The sequence below is a fragment of the Anopheles aquasalis genome, chromosome 3 (genome assembly GCF_943734665.1).
Source record: "Anopheles aquasalis chromosome 3, idAnoAquaMG_Q_19, whole genome shotgun sequence".
Lineage (NCBI taxonomy): Eukaryota > Metazoa > Arthropoda > Insecta > Diptera > Culicidae > Anopheles > Anopheles aquasalis.
Window position 1 is genome coordinate 32,886,596 of NC_064878.1, and position 17,500 is coordinate 32,904,095.

The 17,500-nt window shown below is 45.4% G+C and overlaps 7 protein-coding genes across 10 annotated transcripts in view; 3 read left to right on the top strand and 4 right to left on the bottom strand.

Moving 5' to 3' along the window:
- LOC126579295 (toll-like receptor 3) overlaps positions 1 to 2,871 on the bottom strand; it is a 3,388-nt gene extending 517 nt beyond the window's left edge. Inside the window, exons 1-6 of the mRNA XM_050242735.1 lie at positions 2,502 to 2,871; positions 2,352 to 2,440; positions 2,115 to 2,229; positions 343 to 2,030; positions 133 to 260; positions 1 to 52 (exon numbers count right to left, since the gene is read on the bottom strand). The exon at positions 1 to 52 is cut by the window's left edge and continues 517 nt beyond it. Of these exons, the coding sequence (XP_050098692.1) occupies positions 1 to 52; positions 133 to 260; positions 343 to 2,030; positions 2,115 to 2,229; positions 2,352 to 2,440; positions 2,502 to 2,871 (2,442 nt within the window). The remainder of the gene's footprint in view (positions 53 to 132; positions 261 to 342; positions 2,031 to 2,114; positions 2,230 to 2,351; positions 2,441 to 2,501) is intronic.
- Positions 2,872 to 4,383: 1,512 nt separating this feature from the next.
- Positions 4,384 to 6,255, bottom strand: LOC126576584 (uncharacterized). Its single transcript, XM_050237891.1, has 9 exons — positions 6,158 to 6,255; positions 5,893 to 6,086; positions 5,715 to 5,819; positions 5,484 to 5,654; positions 5,269 to 5,403; positions 5,082 to 5,195; positions 4,870 to 5,015; positions 4,684 to 4,812; positions 4,384 to 4,624 (listed from the first exon to the last, which is right to left on the bottom strand). The coding sequence occupies exons 1-9, from the start codon at positions 6,213 to 6,215 to the stop codon at positions 4,384 to 4,386; spliced, it is 1,293 nt and encodes a 430-aa protein (XP_050093848.1). The 5' UTR covers positions 6,216 to 6,255.
- A 278-nt stretch (positions 6,256 to 6,533) lies between these two features.
- LOC126575646 (vesicle-fusing ATPase 1-like) lies at positions 6,534 to 11,521 on the top strand. 2 transcript variants are annotated; one of them, XM_050236450.1, is made up of 9 exons: positions 6,534 to 6,583; positions 7,030 to 7,170; positions 7,247 to 7,335; positions 7,421 to 7,645; positions 7,723 to 8,377; positions 8,464 to 8,988; positions 9,078 to 9,368; positions 9,431 to 9,615; positions 9,697 to 11,521. In XM_050236450.1, exons 2-9 carry the CDS (start codon positions 7,162 to 7,164, stop codon positions 9,992 to 9,994), a joined length of 2,277 nt encoding a protein of 758 aa, XP_050092407.1. In that variant the 5' UTR covers positions 6,534 to 6,583; positions 7,030 to 7,161; the 3' UTR covers positions 9,995 to 11,521. The 2 variants fall into 2 exon arrangements, with proteins under 2 accessions (XP_050092407.1, XP_050092406.1); XM_050236449.1 differs by lacking the exon at positions 6,534 to 6,583 and adding an exon at positions 6,614 to 6,888.
- A 1,001-nt stretch (positions 11,522 to 12,522) lies between these two features.
- On the top strand, positions 12,523 to 13,327 carry LOC126578171 (galectin-7-like). Its single transcript, XM_050240481.1, has 3 exons — positions 12,523 to 12,684; positions 12,776 to 12,858; positions 12,940 to 13,327. The coding sequence occupies exons 1-3, from the start codon at positions 12,658 to 12,660 to the stop codon at positions 13,259 to 13,261; spliced, it is 432 nt and encodes a 143-aa protein (XP_050096438.1). The 5' UTR covers positions 12,523 to 12,657; the 3' UTR covers positions 13,262 to 13,327.
- A 246-nt stretch (positions 13,328 to 13,573) lies between these two features.
- Positions 13,574 to 14,374, bottom strand: LOC126578170 (galectin-4-like). The gene is made up of 3 exons (XM_050240480.1): positions 14,204 to 14,374; positions 14,030 to 14,112; positions 13,574 to 13,959 (listed from the first exon to the last, which is right to left on the bottom strand). Exons 1-3 carry the CDS (start codon positions 14,228 to 14,230, stop codon positions 13,638 to 13,640), a joined length of 432 nt encoding a protein of 143 aa, XP_050096437.1. The 5' UTR covers positions 14,231 to 14,374; the 3' UTR covers positions 13,574 to 13,637.
- Positions 14,375 to 14,465: 91 nt separating this feature from the next.
- On the top strand, positions 14,466 to 15,395 carry LOC126578168 (32 kDa beta-galactoside-binding lectin lec-3-like). Its single transcript, XM_050240479.1, has 3 exons — positions 14,466 to 14,777; positions 14,847 to 14,929; positions 14,989 to 15,395. Exons 1-3 carry the CDS (start codon positions 14,748 to 14,750, stop codon positions 15,311 to 15,313), a joined length of 438 nt encoding a protein of 145 aa, XP_050096436.1. The 5' UTR covers positions 14,466 to 14,747; the 3' UTR covers positions 15,314 to 15,395.
- Positions 15,396 to 15,495: 100 nt separating this feature from the next.
- Positions 15,496 to 17,500, bottom strand: part of LOC126578167 (formin-like protein) — a 23,544-nt gene continuing 21,539 nt past the window's right edge. For all 3 annotated transcript variants that reach the window (XM_050240478.1, XM_050240476.1, XM_050240477.1), the window contains exon 10: positions 15,496 to 16,806. In XM_050240478.1, coding sequence (XP_050096435.1) covers positions 16,594 to 16,806 — 213 coding nt within the window. In that variant the 3' untranslated portion in view covers positions 15,496 to 16,593. The remainder of the gene's footprint in view (positions 16,807 to 17,500) is intronic.

The window sequence follows — 17,500 nt, forward strand, 5'->3', positions numbered from 1 at the left end:
TATCTCTTCCAGAAGCACCAGTATGAGATGCTCGCGGCGGGTTTCCAGCAAACTGTAAAACGGTCGAAGCAAACTGAATGTAAGAGGGGAGTGTAACGAGGAAACAGCTGTAACCATAGCAACCGCAGTTACCGATGCTGTGCAAGATGCATCTCAAACTGGCACCAGTGGCTAAGCAAAAAGCTCTCCGACATGACTAGTAGCAGCGTGCGCGATCGATCCATACAGTGAATGATGTTCTCCAGGATGCTTACACCGACCTTGCGTATGATGGACGCAGAAAACAGAAGAAAGGTTCAGGAGGATGTGGATGTAATGTGCAATCCGGGGGTCATTCCTTACCTTGAAGTCGCGCTCGTGCAAACAAACGGAAATGTCTTCTGAACGTTCCAGATTAGGAAGCAGCTCGTTCAGTACCCAGGATCGGTCGTTCTCGGAGTAGCTGACGAAGACATCGTACACAAACAAATCACCACCGGCCACCGAAATGGTCGACAGTCTGCGGCTCGCGGTGTCCTTCTTGATCAGATGTTCGCGCTTGTGGCGCATTAGACTGAGAATGGTTGCATTCCGAACGATGATGCAAAAGTACTTGACATACTCCCATTTGGAAATATAGATAATGAAGGCGACCAACGCGAAGCCAAAGAAGAGCAGCACAAACTTGACCACGGTGGCGGCTGTGTTGTTGATATCGCTGAACAGCAAGCCCCCCAGTGCGGCACGATCGAACGTGCAACGTTCCAGATCGATGAAGTCATGCTCGACGTTCTCCACATCACGGCATCTGTAGCTTTCGGCACGATAATCGATCAGCTGTATCCGCTCACCGGAATAATCCGTTCCACCATCATCGCCCTCGTTGCCGTCGTCATCAGTGAGCTCATATTCTTCGCTAGAGTTACCGCTGCAGTTCAGCTCATGAAACGATCCAAATCTGGCCTTGCTTCGCTGCCAACGTAAGGCTAGACGGGATTGTGCATTGACTTTGATTGTCGCCAGGCCACCGGCAGGAGCAGGTGCATTCTCGTCCGGTATGCTTCGCATCGTCGACGTTAGCGTTCCAATGCCGAGAAAATACTGACCCATGGCCCGAATGGCACAACCAAACGCGCTCGGACTGAAGCTAGCCATGTCAAGGAAATCGCGCAGTAGACAGTGGCATATGAAGTTGTTCTCACCGATTGCCAGAAAGCGGACCCGCTCGAAGTCACTCAGCATCTCGGTCGTCAGCACGTTCAGATTGTTGGCGGAAAGATCGAGCACGGCTAGGGCGGGATTGTGGGCAAATATGCGCCAATGCCAGTTACTAACGTGGTTCGCATTAAGATCAAGCACTTCGAGCCGCGCCAGCGAGGCAAACGTTTCGTTCGTCAGCTGATTGATGCTGTTGTAACCGAGCAGCAGAACACGCAGGTTCGTCATACCGTGCACCCAGTCCAGATACTTGACCGATGCGTTTTCGCATGCTAGAATCTCAATGTTACCATTCAAACCACGCGTACTTCCAACGTTGGCATCGCGATGAATTGCTGCCGTTATACCCGGGTTGCCTGAGATATCGAGCGTCCGAAGTGTGCCATGCATCATCGAACCGACGATTAGCGAGATACCGGTGTAGCACAGGCTCAGTTGTTCCACGGCCAGATTCCGAAAGGCGCGGGCGCTCGTCGACAGGAGCTTCGTGTGGGAAAGATCCAGGAACGTGAGCCGTTCCAGTGGCTCAAAAACATCGTCGCTAAGCTGCATACCTTCGGTGAGTATGGTGTACGGATCAGGCACGGCCTGTATTCCGTCTGTAAGGGCTTGATAAGTTGCCTGAGGACCGTTCGAGTTGTACGCCAGATCTAGATGGCGCAATAGAGACAGCGGCCTCATGTGTAAGGCCGTGAGCTGAAGCAGATAGTTGTGCGAGAGGTAGAGTTGCTCCAGATTAGGTACGGTCGCGAAAACTTCGTAAGCCAATTGCACCAACGCGCAGTTACGTAGGTCCAGCACGAGCAGCTTCTGTAGGCTGGGCATTTGAACGGCTAAAATGATCCAACAGATAACAAGGGTACAAGATACAACGAGACGGGTACACAAGCAACGCCACAGGTCGTAGTAGAGCTTACTGTAGAAATTGTTTCCCGCCATTGACAGGTGGGTGACTGTGGAATTGACCATCTGTAGCTCTTCATAAGGCACCGCAGTCATGTTTCTATGAGCTAAGGAAACGTACGCTATTTCCTGGAAAAGCATAGTAGACCAGGGATATGAACTAGTTGCCATGTGCTGATGAAATAAATGAAAAGTGGTTTACCAAAGCGTGCACATGTGTGTATGGTCTCTCACTTGCACCGCATACTCACAGTGACGTTGTTCGTAAGCATCAGGATGGCAAAATGTCTTCTTATATTGTTCTTTTGGTAGGAGATGTCAATGTACTTTCCCTGGAGTTCTGTATCAACGTCAGGCGGGACGTTAGATGTGCTCTTAGTTGCATGGTTTGGTACACTTACCGGCGTTGGCTCGATTGATTGTGGCATTGGCCAACAACCAGCCGCTTAAGTAGAAGGATGCCTGTCCCAGAATACATTCTCGCTCATCAGACAAGTACGAATCCGGTCCCTTGAGCTTCATTAACTCCTCCTTGATGCTGATGGCTACTATCTGTTCCGGCAATTGAGAAAGCGGTCCGTCTGACACCTGGCCGTCATCATAATCCACCTGAACGTTCGCGGTGGTAACGACGGGGAGGCCACTAGTGACGCTTTCACCAATCCACGGGTGCAAGGATATGGCGATCAAGAACCAAACGGATCCCACTCTTAAAATGACGACACACCAATTGCAAACATAGCGCCAGACTTGTCCGTCACTAACCATCATAAATCATCCCTAATCGTTGGCTGGCGACTGGCGTTCAGTGGCGTTCAAATACTATCACAGCGATACTCCGTGTCCGCGCTTTATCTTCAGGTTTAACATCCACCACTCGCCGTCTACGGCTGTTTTAATCCGGGCTTCCGATAAGTTCCGAACGGATAACGAGCGTTTCAATCCTGTGTACCAAACGCTCACCGCTGGCCAGCTAACGGAACTCCTTTCTTCCACAAGCTTCTTCCCCTGCGATCGGGTTACTGCTTCGCAAGATCTATCCCCGAGGACGTATCGTACTACACTGCGACCGAAACCGTCTGTAGCCGGCCACGGTCGATCTCTCCATTGTTATCACTAAAGACCAGCTATATTTGGTTGCGTGTGATACGATAAGGATTAGATAATGATTTCGACTACCGGAACCGATTAGCCTCAGATTGCTTATGTTTAACGAAGTGCGCCTTGTTACATTTACATCGGTGCTGTAAATTAGGAACGGGCTGATCGCAAAATGCTCTTCAAAGCAGTGAATTGCGCTGGAAGCTGGATCATGGATTTTTCAAAATTCATATTCAATCTCGCTTTTCAGATTGAGTTCGTTGAGAAGTTTAAAAGTGTTTCTTCATAATGTTCTTTAAAAACAAGAAAGGTCACAAAAAAGGACCTACGCTAGAGACCATCTACTGCAGGAGCCCGCTTGTTGTTGGCATTAGCGCTTCGACAAAGTCTTCAAGAGCGTACAGATTTGTTCTGGGGAGGTTTTGGCGTCCGGACCAAAGTACCGGGTTCGGATGGACTCTCGAACGTCGCTTCGAGGGCCGCCATGCACTCTTATCCCGGAGGAATGTACCGGAGACAAATGCAAAGGTGCCTGGCCACTTCGATTACCGCTTCAGAACCACAGGAAATGCAGCTTACGGCTAGCAAGGCCTCAACACTCTGGTCTTGGCGGTCAGTGGCGGTCGATCGAAGCAGTGAAAGCGTGGATGTCGTCGGTGGGGATTGAGGTCGCCCGTCACAAAACCGAGGTAATGCTTGTTAGCGGTCTTCAGCCTGTTCAAGAGATATCGATTTAGATCGATCGTCTAGTGTTTCACTCTCAGGAGGCGATTAAGTACTTCAGGGTGATGGTAGATCGCAGGCTTGCATTCAGAACCCACCCAGGCGGGGTGGCCCCTCAATGCTCTTTGGGCCGTTATGCGTGGAACGGGCGGCATCAGTTGCACGAGGAAGAGGCTACTATCCAGTGTAGTGATTTCGGTACTGTGTGACGCGGGTCCTGCATGTACAGAGGCCCTATCGGGACAGAATCTGGTCGAGCTAAACTGCGTCCACCGGCTTACTGGCACAATCCAGATCCTGTCTGTTTGCCAAAGGTTTTGATGCCAAACAAGAGATGAACGCCACACTAAGAGGAGGTGTAAGGGAAGAAAACTGCGTTGGCCGCTGAACCTTATTCCAATATATAGTCAATCGAATGGGATTACAATTGTAAGGGATTAGGGGGAAATAATTAATCTTCTATTTCAATGCTGAAAGGAGGTTGCACAATGTCGTTAACACTATTTCCTCTCTGCTCTCGGTCGGGACCGTTCTCTCTTCATAGTCATGTGTGTTGCAAACTGATTTCAGAATTCCCGAAAAGAAATCATCCAGAAGCATATGCCAGGATTTCAGACTGGTTAATGAGTTCAGCAAGGAATTTTTCCTTCGTGTTTCATCTTCGAGCTCGTGATTTGTGTTCGAAGGTAATATTTTGCTTCTAGAAAATATTGTCATAGTCTAAATGATTCTTAATTTTGCTTGAAGCGTTTGACTTACAGTACAGCCTTGTTCCCGAGTGTAAGAAATGCCGCATTTTCAATGTCTTCCAAAAATATTCTCTTGGACAGATCCTTTTCGTTAATTTCATCTTCCATTAGTACTGTTCGTCGATTTTTTTCGCTTATTCTTCGAACGATAGAAAAATCAGATTTCAGCTACTTTTGGAGGCCATCGTTTACTTACTGGAAATTAATGTATCCTTCATCAGCAGTGAAACAATTTTGTTTAAGATTTTCTATGACCTCGTGCAAATTATCCTCTAGCTGTTTCATTGTTTCCATGCTTGGTGTAATGGATATATAACGTGTAGACCATCGCTTAGCATTCACCTAATATATCCAATTGAAATAAACTTAATACTGGTACAGAAACAATGAAATCATATAACTTTATACCTCTTCCATGCTGGCATTTACTATTGCCGATCGTTCTTTCATCATAATCGATTTGTATTCCGTTAACATTTTTACATTTGTATCGCGGCTTGTAGCAAAGGCAACTGTTAATTTCTGAAAAAATATTAAAAAAAAAATCATTAGTGAGGCAAATAACTTCAACAACGTGGAGTCTCAGAATCAGTACATTCAAATTCTTGGTCAATGTGGCCACATTGCTAATAACGGGGCGGCCAATAACTATTGTTTTGCGTATCAGCACCAGCTGTTCGTGTAGAGCCTTTCGTAGCGATGCCAGTGCCTGATCATTGTAGAGGTTGTCCTGATAAGAGAAGGCCAAATCAATTTCTGTAAAGTCGTCAATAACAAAAGGAATTGAATTGCGAGCGAGGAGTAGCGGACCTTGAATATTCGGTTTTTTAATCTTTGAAAATAATTTCGAAGATTTTGCACACTTCGCAACGATTGCTCATGGCGGGTTATGTGTAATGCGGTAATCTTTGTTGGGATGTAATCCTTTGAGTTCTTCGGATCGTTGGTTTCTAGTTCAATTTTGCGAGTAAAAATTTTCATCTGCGAAAAAAACTTTTATTAGAAAAGCAGGGAGATTCAGGTAGAATCTATAACTTTTACCAAAAGCGACCGATAATTTTCTTGAAGAGATACAACCTTCCGCAACAATAAATTCAAGCAGTTTTGTTTTCCAAAATTCGTTTCTTCCAGTTGTACAACTATTTTCTGCAAAAAATAAATACATTCGCTATTGTTTAAAAAGCGCGCAACAGTTATTTCATGTAAAAATAAATTTCACCTTCATTACATCGCACGGAATTTGCAAGAAAGCATCCTGTTGAATCACATTTCGAATATTGTCGGCGTCGATATTCAATCTACGGTTTAGGATTTCATTGAGCTCCACTAATTTTTTGACTACCCGCACATATCTCTCTGAATATCTTTCCCGCAAAAGTGTAGTTTCTAGTCGGGCTAGTTCCAAATTGCGTTCTGCAGCGTTGGGTTAAAAAAGACAAGGATGCATCAACTAACGGGTATTTTTTTAGCTTAAACCTACGTACCGCCAAGACAAGTGTAGACATGGTACTGTTGAAGCTCATCGTTAGCTGACCACAGCATTTTCCTGCTAAATCTGGAAAGAAATGCACGCGATACTGAAAGAAGGGAAATTTTGTGCCACCAGCACAGCGCAGGACTCTTTGACGGGCTCTCTGCAAATGATGCCGGATACTGGAACAGGCAACAAGGCTGCCTGTTGTTGCGCTACAGGATGCCTGTTGTTTATAGCAGAATAGCGACGCTGTATGATTTTGACCGCAGGGTTCCCGTAGCGCAATAACGCTCCGTGCCGCAAGTATGGCATGGGCTTAAGCAAATTTTTTTTGTTGTGCTTCGTGCTTAACTTTGTGACGTTTTTTAGATCACAACGTCAAAGTAATCTAAATTATTTAAGCAGGAGGTTTAGGAAGGAATCGACTCAAATAAGGGTGAGTAAAATTGTGAGTCCTTTGAGTGTTTGGTGTTTTTCGGCAAAAGCGATTGGTGTGAATTAAAGAACAATCCTCCATGTGGCAAATGCTGAAACGGAACATCCTCCCTTAGTGGGATCCAGAAGTGCATAAAGTTCAAAACAACTCCAAGGATGTGCTAAACGGAACACTCTTTTTGCCATCGTCTGTTTGCGCCTGTGTGAAATCTCTAGGCTCTATGCTCTGATACTGCATTGAAGAACGGAAAAATCAATTCGCCTGATTCTGTGTAGGGTTTGGATGATTGCTGTACAACATTCTTCGTGAGTGGACGAGCAGTGGGTGACGAATTTCCCATTCCTGGAAAGCGAATATATCTCCTGTCATACAAACGCTCTGATTTAATCTATTTAATTACATGTAAATTAACGTACTGACTAAAATGTGTGGTTTTCTCTTCACAGCCCTCCCCACGAGTCCGTAAAGTATTAAGGCGTAACTTTTGTCAACAAAAAGTTTCCCATCGAAGCAGGACGGTGGTACTCTCCGAAGCAGGCATATCAATCCAGTAGAGGAAACTATTTCCACCCCCGAGAATGGCAGTGGTAAGTGTGGTGCGGTCAGTCTCATACAAGGAAACACCTTCACCCCCTTTTGTTTGTTTTTTTCCTCCCACTAAAGCTTATGAAAGCGGCCAAGTGCCCAACGGACGAGCTGTCGCTCAAGAATAGGGCCATCGTCAGCGGGTCCGATTTTGGGCCCGATATCAAGTAAGCTATGGGCTGGCTGGAGACGGTTGCTAGATGCGACGGACTACGCTAGATAAATGATTTGCGTTCCGTTTCGGCATTTCAGGTATATCGATGTGTCGACTGCACCGGGTCAGCATTTTATTTTCTCCACCGAGCGTACGATGGCGGGTGAAATCAATCCCGGATGTATCGGGTTTTCGCTGCTGCAGCGTAAGTGGGCTACGCTATCGATCAACCAGGATATCAGCATTAAGCCGTTCCATTTTGAGCGATCGTCGGAGGTTCTGTGCAGCATCGCGCTGGAGGTTGACTTTCTTCAGAAGAAAACGTAAGGACACGCGAACACGTCTTTAAACGTTGTTTCTCATCGCATCGCGTAATCGATTTTATGGCTCTCGTCTACAGTGTTACCCACGAACCGTACGATAGTGATCAAATGGCAAAGGATTTCCTGCTACAGTTTGCCGGGTTAGCGGTAACGGTCGGTCAGCCGCTGGTATTTAACTTTCAGGACAAGAAGCTGCTTTGCTTGGCGGTGAAAACGCTGGAAGTGATCGATGCCGCGGCAATGGCAGCCGGTGGAAATGGTGGAGGAGCCGGTGGTTCTACCGAACCGAAACGCGTCAACTTTGGTCGCCTGCTAGCGAACACAGTGGTTACGTTCGAGAAGGCCGAAGGATCGGGACTGAATCTAGTCGGACGGTCCAAGGGCCGCACGACTGCCGTGCGCCAGTCGATCATCAATCCGGATTGGGACTTTGGACGGATGGGCATCGGTGGTCTGGATCGGGAGTTTAACGCAATTTTCCGTCGTGCATTCGCATCACGAGTCTTCCCGCCGGAGGTCGTAGAGCAGCTCGGCTGTAAGCACGTGAAGGGTATATTGCTGTACGGACCGCCCGGTACAGGCAAAACATTGATGGCCCGTCAAATCGGTACGATGTTGAACGCACGTGAACCTAAGATTGTTAACGGACCGCAGATTTTGGACAAATACGTGGGAGAATCGGAGGCCAACGTTCGGCGACTGTTTGCGGATGCCGAAGAGGAAGAAAAACGGGTAAGCTTAAGCCGTAAGCAACAGCGGATACTAGAAGAGCGGATGCTCATGCCGTGCGTCTTTTGCTTTTTTGTGTTTCCTTTCAGCTTGGTCCAGCCAGTGGACTGCACATCATTATCTTCGATGAGATTGATGCTATTTGCAAAGCTCGCGGTTCTGTCGGTGGAAACTCGGGTGTGCACGATACCGTGGTGAACCAGCTGCTCGCCAAGATCGATGGTGTCGAGCAGCTGAACAACATTCTCGTGATCGGTATGACCAACAGACGAGACATGATCGACGAGGCACTGTTGCGTCCTGGTCGGCTGGAGGTGCAGATGGAGATCAGTCTGCCGAACGAGGAAGGTCGCGTGCAGATTCTGCGCATCCATACGCGCCGCATGAAGGAGTTCAAGAAGCTGAACCCGGACGTCGATCTGTCGGAGCTGGGACAGATGACAAAGAATTTTAGCGGTGCCGAGCTAGAGGGCCTGGTACGTGCGGCACAGTCGACTGCCATGAATCGGCTCATCAAGGCAGCTTCCAAGGTCGAAGTAGACCCGGCCGCCATGGAGAAACTGATGGTAACCCGCGAGGACTTTTTGCATGCATTCGAGAACGATATTAAACCGGTACGTTGGGCGATCCTTAGTATGCTGTGATTCCACGCTAAACAGTAGCACTAAGCACTAACTACCATTTCTCTCGCAAACGCTAACAGGCCTTCGGCACGGCCGCGGAAGCTCTCGAGAATTACCTGACCCGAGGTATCATCAACTGGGGACTGCCAGTGGCACACTTGCTGGAGGACGGAGCCCTATACACCGAGCAGGCGCGAGGTGCCGAGGGTTCTGGTCTCGTCTCGGTACTGCTTGAGGGTCCACCGAACGCAGGCAAAACGGCATTGGCGGCCAAGCTTGCTAAACTGTCCGATTTTCCCTTCGTCAAGGTGTGCAGCCCTGATGAGATGGTTGGCTTCACGGAGAGTGCCAAATGTTTGCAAATAAGAAAGGTACATCGATGAATCGCTTACTCTCATTCGTGGCTAATTCGCATCACCCCTCTGTCTCTTAGTATTTCGACGATGCGTATCGCTCGACTTACAGCTGCATTCTAGTCGACAACATTGAGCGTCTCCTTGATTACGGTCCGATCGGTCCTCGTTACTCAAACCTGACGCTGCAAGCGTTACTAGTACTGCTAAAGAAACCACCGCCAAAGGGCAAGAAGCTGCTTATTCTCTGCACCACGAGTCGGCGGTAGGAAACAGTTGCCAGTGGCAACGAGATTCTTCAATGCAGAATTGTTTTGAACCATCTTTTTCCATCTTCTATTCGCAGTCAAGTTCTGGAGGATATGGAGATGCTGTCCGCTTTCACAGCGGTACTGCACGTACCGAACCTTTCGACTGCCGAGCATCTGGTGGCCGTGTTAGAGCAGGAACCGGACGTTTTCGGTCGCAACGAGTTGGCCGCTATCTACAAGCGGGTCAAGGGGCGACGAATCTTCGTCGGAATCAAGAAGCTGCTCGATCTGATCGACCTAGCCCGCCAGATGGACCCGCAGGTGCGGATGATGAAGTTCTTATCCAAGTTGGAGGAGGAAGGCGCCATCGAAGATGCCACCGTCGCCAAGTAAGGGGACGGCAAACATTTTAAGCAAATTCAACGCCAACTGAAATCGCTCGGTACTTTAACGGATTTAGTGACTGTGTTTGTGATTTAGATTTTTGTTTGTTTGTTTTACATTTCCGCATATTCGACTCGAAGCGCTCGATACAACAGCTCAGAAGTAGCTTGAAAAGCCAATTGACGCGTTATTTTACTCTTGTAAATCGGATCACCACGTACCTGCCTTTTATGTTTGCGCCTTGTTTAAAGCTGTTTGTCACGGCGTGCTGTGCTGTGTGGAGAATCGGTAAAGTAATCCGAGTGACCTGTAACAACACCACCGTGCGTTAAGATAATCTCGCAGGACCTGAGCGTACACGGAGAGTGAACCCCGCCCCCGGGGTACACTATATGTTGAAGTACGTTAATTTGCTTTTCACATCCGTTAACTGTTGTTGTAGTCAAACTGACGTTATTGTAATATGTTGCATTTGTTGATAATTATTGGCTTACAGCTTAGAGGCGGGGACGAAAGCAAACATGGAATGGATATACTCCATTCCTTCCCCCGGCCAGTTGGGTTTAAGTGTACGAATGCACGGTGATCGGAAGCGGCAGAGGGTATCAATTATATTGCACCATAACATACACTGCTATACAAAGTATCGCGAAATTTACTGCTTGAAAGTTAAATAATGAAAAATTACTATCCATACACCCAGAAGTTATGTAAAAACTGAGGGACGCGAAAGGGACGCGAAAACCATTCAGCGTCGATGAACAGGAAAGAAGAATACAGGAGAAAGCCACCCAAAGTATTACCCTCAACCATAGTATCGTTATTGGGTGGAAGTAAAATTGAGAGAGAGAGTATAAAAGAGTATGCAAATCGTTAAAATACAAGCATTTACAAAGCATTAGCGAACACCGTTGACGCGTAACAGTAGCGGAGCTAAAAATGAAAGTAATAAACTAAAAAATAACAAACGATACATTCCATTTGTTTGGGTGTTTGCAATCAAACAAATGCAGCTCTAGTTCTGGGAGCACGCAAAAGCATCGCATTAAAAGCAACATAGCAAGCGCGCCAGTAACGCAGCGTCCCTCAATAGGCTCAAGGAAGTGAACGACTGTTAATGATGAACTATACCCGTTTTCCCGCATAGTCCAGGAGTAGGTGACATCAGGAAGTCATTAAGTAAAGCAATTTCCTTGATAATTCGACAAAAAAAAATTAAGGGTTACGAGAGGATAAGTTATCTTATAGCGTTTAGTGTGTTAGCATTGCCACCGAACCCCGTCCGTCTGAAATGATCTCGAGATCTGAGAATGCAGTCAAGGTGTGTAAGGTATATGATCCAGAATGCATTCGAAGCTGCTATTCTAATATCCCTTCAAACCTCAAGATCAATTACACTCCCGGAAGGAGTGCAAGGGGACGGTTAACGAAGTGAAACTATCATCTCTACCTACTTAGCTTGATGTTGTGTTACTATAATAACAATAAAATGACATCTGACCGATTAAACACAAGAACTGGATGGAGCATTAAAAAGCATTTTTTCATTCCATTTCATTTGTTTTTCACCAAAGACACCAGTTTTATTCACAGGCTACCAGGAGCTGATAGTGAAGGATATGGGGCCCAGACTGAATGACCCAAGGGCAGGTTGCATTTCAGTGGTTACCTGGATCATTGTTACAACTTGTTTTATTAACCCCTTTTTCAAATATCGGCTAGATGTTCTAACATTTGTACACATCTGTATTGCGTCTAGTATTCTATATTTCTACAGCAAGCTCAACAATAGCCGTTCCGATGCATGCTTAGTTTCCGACGGGCATAGTCGGGGTTTTAAGGAAATCTCGATTGAAATTTTCATCTTTTTACAAACGATTTTTTACTGTGTGCTTCAATACACGAGTAACATCGAAACAAATTGTAGTAGCCTTCTAGTGAAGCATATGTTAGTATTTCTAGTTATTGAAGCAAATTGATGAACTCATAAATTTCATGGGTGGTTGTGATAAGCAATTTCGTAATCAATGCTCGTTACCATCGCTTCATTCGTCATGTTTGGAGACTATTGGGGCAACGAGTACTGTGAATTAATTTTCTTTCATTTACTTCTTTTTCTTTCATAGCAAGAGCTGTGTTCCGCTGTAGGAGGGGTTATGGACAGGTGTATAGGTGCTATTCTCAAAATACTTGCCGAGTTTGGATCGTTTCGAATTGAAACACGATTTGTGCGAAACTATTCCATTCATTTTCTGTAGCCTGGAGAGTGTTATATTATAATGGAATGAAATATTTTATGATATCTAATTTGATCAGCCTAGTAACCTTCCACTTACCCAGGTACCGTTTCATAATAGTTTGATATATTTTTCTTCTAATCCATCGATTACACTTCGATAAGCTCGGCAAAGCATACATCGTCGTTACCTTCAAAGGTGCAGCGTAGCAGCGTCATGGTTGAATCATTATCACTACCACGAATACCATCGCTTATCATATCAGCCAATTTTATCGCGGGCATTCTACGATATTTTATGTTCCAGTACCACTGGCGCAGGTCGAAGCTCACTCCCTATTGAACCGCTGTGTCATCCGGTGCGATCAAGTGTTTTAGGCCGCTTCCCTTCTGCAGGACTTCTTTCCTTCTGTGCCAGTTAACGCATCGTATAAGCATGTCGCAATTACCAGTTTTTAATCCGGTAGGAACACCGCCAATAAACAGACAATTCACACATTCCTTAGCCACACATTCCACACGTAGTGAGTGTATTTGCTTTGGTTTCGTTACAGCCGACGCCCTTCCTGGCTCATCTACCGGCGGGATTGGGTATCTACCGCAAGGTGACCATTCGAGGCAAAATGAAAGATGACCAGTGAGCATTGTTCCGGCAAATTTCCGACATCCTTGGATCACACACTCGATGCAAGATTGCGTGTCTTTCTATAATTTGTAGATTCAACATTAACCTACAGACGGGACCGAACACGAACCCGCGGGACGATACGGCGCTACACATCAGCATCCGACCAAGGGACGGTGTGATCATCCGCAACTCGATACAGTTCCGTAACTGGGGAATTGAGGAAAGATTCGGGGGCTGCCCAGTGCAAAAGAAGCAATACTTCGACGTGACGATTACGGTCAAACCGGATAGCTTTGGGATCGCTGTGAACGGAGCGCACTATTGCGATTTCAACCACCGGATGCCATACGCCTCCATACGGTTCGTCCATATTGGCGAAGGTGCCAAGGTGGACGCCATATTGACAGAATGAGCATGATTCGTGAGCGTTGTGCGGCTATTAAACCAATAAACCAATGTCACCCAGTCAAAACCAAAACCGTGCCTTTTGCTGGATTCTAATCTTTATTTAATCACCATTCCAATCGATAACTTTAACGACACGGCACTCTACGAACAGTGTACCGGTGGTTTTGGAGAACGCAAACCATTTGTCGACTCTGATCCGGACACGATATCCATTCTGCATCTGCAACTGTTACTCAAGGGGTCTACGAATCGTAGTAGACTATTATCCTCCAATGATTTTCGTGGTTAAAGGTAAAACGAAAGCAACGAATCGTGGTTGTAATATTGTAAAAATAGGAAGGCTCCTTCTTTCTTATCAATCAGTCATCACCGTCACCGCCCTACTCTGTAATGATTGCATCCACTTGAGCCCCGGTACCACATGATATGAATCGTACCGAGAAATACGGTAGACGATGATTAAAGTCACAGAAATGGCACCCATTCACGGCGATACCGTAGCTGTCTGGCTTCACCGTAATGCTGATGTCGAAGTAGGAGCGTTTCTGCACCGGGCAACCGCCGAATCGTTCCTCTACCCCCCAGCTGTGGAACTGGTAGTTATTCCGCACGATTAGCCCCTCGCGCGGCCGAATGCTGATGTGCAGGGCGGCATCATCCCGTGGGTCCACGTTCGGTCCACTCTGAAGATTAATGTTGAACCTGGATCGGAGTGGATTGGTCAAAAGCAAATTGGGGTTCATTGTTTCCGATTCCACCCGCAGCTACGTACATATCGTGGGTCATTCGTCCGCGGATGGTAATCTTCCGATACAGTCCCAGCCCCGTTGGCAGATGACCTAAAAAGGGCGACGGCTACAATATAAGTAAGTACTAGCGCGATCACAGTAACCATTGGCGTTGGCATGGGAGACAGTAAAAGGTGCTCTTTTTAGAAAATACTTGCCGGATTGTAGACTGGTAGCTGTGCCATATTTCTGTCGGGCGATGAAATGATGCGACTCTCAACTGTACGCGTTTACCGTCCGCTAGAGCCTTCCGATCCCATTTTCACTTCAGAAATCGCTGCCCGCTGACTGTGTGCACTTATCGCTCAGGGCTGGTGACTCATTTCCGATTACGGTGAGATAGTGAAGAGTCGATAGCACTTGTCGTTCGTCTAAGGCTGTATCGATGGCTAAACTTCGGTACCGTCACTGCACAGGGTGGTGCTGCACATCGGTTCTGCGTCGAGTTGTCGTTTTGAAATTAATATGGTGCCATGCTCGCTCCCCGACCAAGGATTAAAAGAATTCGGTTCGATAATCAAGGCACACGTGATCGATAAGATAAAATTTGGAACTTGTTAAGACGTCGGTAGAATGCAGGCGAGGATAACACAGCGGTATTCAAGGTTCAATTCTTTTGTCGCAATAACGTGCCGGCCGTTGGAACTCGTCGAGATTCCGTCCAATCATTCGTTTTGTACTCTTCTCATCCGACTGTGAAGCATGGCTTTAATGTTACCCCTTTTCAACCCGGTATGTAAGTCTGGTAGATGATGCAGCAATGCAAATGCAATCCTCATTTCTACACTACTTCCAATGAAGGACCTGCCATGTTTGGGTGCGCTTTTGGGTGGCATGCAAATAGGAAAACGAATCATCATTCAAGGAACCGTAACGGAACCCAGGTATGTAAGTGGCGCACAAAATTCCCTAAACGTCCTACTACTGCACATTTTCGTTACAGATTCAACATCAATCTACAGCTTGGGCCAGAGGTATCGCCGCGGGATGATACGGCACTGCATCTGAGCATTCGACCTAGTGAACAAACGATCGTGCGCAACAGTTTCGTCAGTCAGACCTGGCAGGAGGAGGAACGATTCGGTGATTGTCCGATTAGCGTTGGGCAACCGTTCACTCTCGAGATTCGCGTGGAAGAATTTAACTTTGTGATATTCATTAACGATGAATGGTACTGCACCTTTCAACATCGACAACCGGTCGAGATGGTGAACTTTATTCATCTGGGCACAGGTGCCACTATTGATTCTGTCATGGAGACGTTCTAGTGTCCGCTGTATGCTTCTTATTATTAGTCTGTGTATGATATTGAACAGCTTTCAGTTGAAATATACCACATAGTATCCGAAATTCCTTCTTTATGTCTCGTCGCTCGTTTCTTTCTCGTCGCTGTCCTTAATCGGTCATTACCATTCGCTGTCCTTAATCGGACATTACTTCGACACCGAACTAAGAGGCAATTAAAAAAACTTTCAGTTTATTTATGCATAAGTTTCTAAACCCTTACAAGACGATGCATAGTTACACAGTTTGATACACACTAGAAGAAAGAGGCTCTTGAGTATGCACATGCAGTGCTAGTAGCTAAACCCACCCTGAACGAACAGCTAAATGACATTCCAAAATTTGTTGGATTATTTGTGTTAGATGTTGTTTAGCACCAGACCTTCGAACGATCTTTTATTGTTTATTGGATTAGATTCGCTCGAGGGCGTTATGTAGTACGAGAGGGTCTTTTAATTTAATTTCTCAGAGTTTTGTGCGGTGTGTAAAAATTCGAAAATATCTTTATCAGAACTCTGTTCCATCCTATTGTTACACAACAGATACTTCCTACTCTCATTCGTGCACGGTCCTGTTTGTAGCAGAAATGTTGTGCAATATTTGCGAAGAGTTGTGAATGTAAGGTGTGCGTTAGATTACATGGCAGTCAATCCATTCCTGCCGAGCGATTTGTATGAATATATTTGTTTAAAAGGTCCTTTAGAGAATCGTGCTTCTACTCAATAAAGCACACAGCACAGCTAATGTTCCCACATAAAATCGTTTCAAAATGCCATCGTGATGGAATGTTTACTTTGTATATGTTGTATATTGTCATGGATCAAAGTGAAAGAACTCGGAATTGAAACATAAAATCTTTCCATCACTCTTCCTTCCTCTTTTATAACTAAATCATTCGAGACTCTTTTTTTAGCCTTCCCGCGACATTCCCTTTTCGAAAACTTACAAATACATACTCAACTAAAGTCTGTGCGATATGGTTATACTCGTGTCATTGTTTAACCGCATAGGAACAATGCAAACCCCCCTTGACTGTTTGCTGGCTTGTCGCAAACTTATGTATGTGAAATCAACTATTTACAACTTGCAACAAAATATCCGACACGGCGCAATATATAACAGTGAACATAATAGAACAACTCCTTCAAAAACTAAACGCGGTTTACACAAAACAGTACGGGGTCTGATGAATGTACAACTTAGTAGGTGCACAACTATATACACAATAATTACCTATTGGTGACTGCTTTTGCATAGTCTCACTTCAGAAGTCTACTTCCTCCATCGTTCGAGAAAGTCTGTTACTATCAATTCGCCGGCGTTGACTTCTGCGCACGGCATCAGCGCGCCTGTACGGCTCGTTCTTCAGACCCAACAAAATATCTTCCAGAGCCCCATTGTAGACCTCATCCTGCTGCAACAGTTTCTTCTCACGCACAGCGTTTGCCTTAAGTTTAAGTTCGTTGATTACGGCCTCCTGCAAACGATCGAGATGTGAAATGAAAAACGCATTACTTTTTATAACTAAACTTGCATAGGAGCATACAACTCTTTCTTTCATCGATTTTTGGTAAACTGATAGTATTCATTGGGTTAAAAATGTGGTGTTTTTATCAAGTGAGTGATATTAGAATGGAGTGCGGGATAAAGTAGATTGTTAATAGAATAAGTATTTGAAAGCAAGTGAAGCAGCCGCACTACAGTACTAAAACATAACTTAGTTGCTTTTTGGATAATATTTGCGAAATTGTAATTGTTACAAACCACCCAATCTGTGCTGTCAAAAACTAACTGTGCACGTCTTTTTAACAAACAAAGTTGTGCGATATGGTGATTCAAATAGTATGTATACTGAATATTCTGCTTACCGCAACCACAACCAATATGGATCATGTTTGAAACAGGTTTTTTTTAAATAAAAAAAATAAGAGAAATCCACTACAAAAACACACATAAAACTAGAATGAAACACTACAAAATAAAAGTAAAACGGCGTGCAAAAATCGGCTCATATTTTTATTAAAATTGAAATGAAACTTGTATGAAGTCTCCCAGCTTGCTGAGCTACACCAGGATTATTAATTTTTATTCGAAATTGTATATAAAGTATAGCATGTAGAATATCATGTTCCTTAAAAGTGTTTACAAAACTGTTAAAATACACTCAGATC

Excerpts from the sequence above, each read along its gene's own strand:
- LOC126578171 (XM_050240481.1), top strand. The coding sequence starts at position 12,658 with ATGTCGCAATTACCAGTTTTTAATCCG. Across the intron at positions 12,685-12,775 it reads AATTACCAGTTTTTAATCCG|CCGACGCCCTTCCTGGCTCA; the intron begins GTAGGAACACCG and ends GTTTCGTTACAG. Across the intron at positions 12,859-12,939 it reads GGCAAAATGAAAGATGACCA|ATTCAACATTAACCTACAGA; the intron begins GTGAGCATTGTT and ends TATAATTTGTAG.
- LOC126575646 (XM_050236450.1), top strand. Across the intron at positions 7,336-7,420 it reads GATTTTGGGCCCGATATCAA|GTATATCGATGTGTCGACTG; the intron begins GTAAGCTATGGG and ends TCGGCATTTCAG. Across the intron at positions 9,616-9,696 it reads CTCTGCACCACGAGTCGGCG|TCAAGTTCTGGAGGATATGG; the intron begins GTAGGAAACAGT and ends TTCTATTCGCAG.
- LOC126576584 (XM_050237891.1), bottom strand. The coding sequence starts at position 6,215 with ATGCTGTGGTCAGCTAACGATGAGCTTCAACAGTACCATGTCTACACT. Across the intron at positions 5,655-5,714 it reads AAAATTATCGGTCGCTTTTG|ATGAAAATTTTTACTCGCAA; the intron begins GTAAAAGTTATA and ends TTTTTTTCGCAG. Across the intron at positions 5,404-5,483 it reads TAAAAAACCGAATATTCAAG|GACAACCTCTACAATGATCA; the intron begins GTCCGCTACTCC and ends TTCTCTTATCAG.
- LOC126578170 (XM_050240480.1), bottom strand. The coding sequence starts at position 14,230 with ATGGCACAGCTACCAGTCTACAATCCG. Across the intron at positions 14,113-14,203 it reads AGCTACCAGTCTACAATCCG|CCGTCGCCCTTTTTAGGTCA; the intron begins GCAAGTATTTTC and ends CTTATATTGTAG. Across the intron at positions 13,960-14,029 it reads GGACGAATGACCCACGATAT|GTTCAACATTAATCTTCAGA; the intron begins GTACGTAGCTGC and ends ACTCCGATCCAG.
- LOC126578168 (XM_050240479.1), top strand. The coding sequence starts at position 14,748 with ATGGCTTTAATGTTACCCCTTTTCAACCCG. Across the intron at positions 14,778-14,846 it reads TGTTACCCCTTTTCAACCCG|GACCTGCCATGTTTGGGTGC; the intron begins GTATGTAAGTCT and ends CTTCCAATGAAG. Across the intron at positions 14,930-14,988 it reads GGAACCGTAACGGAACCCAG|ATTCAACATCAATCTACAGC; the intron begins GTATGTAAGTGG and ends TTTTCGTTACAG.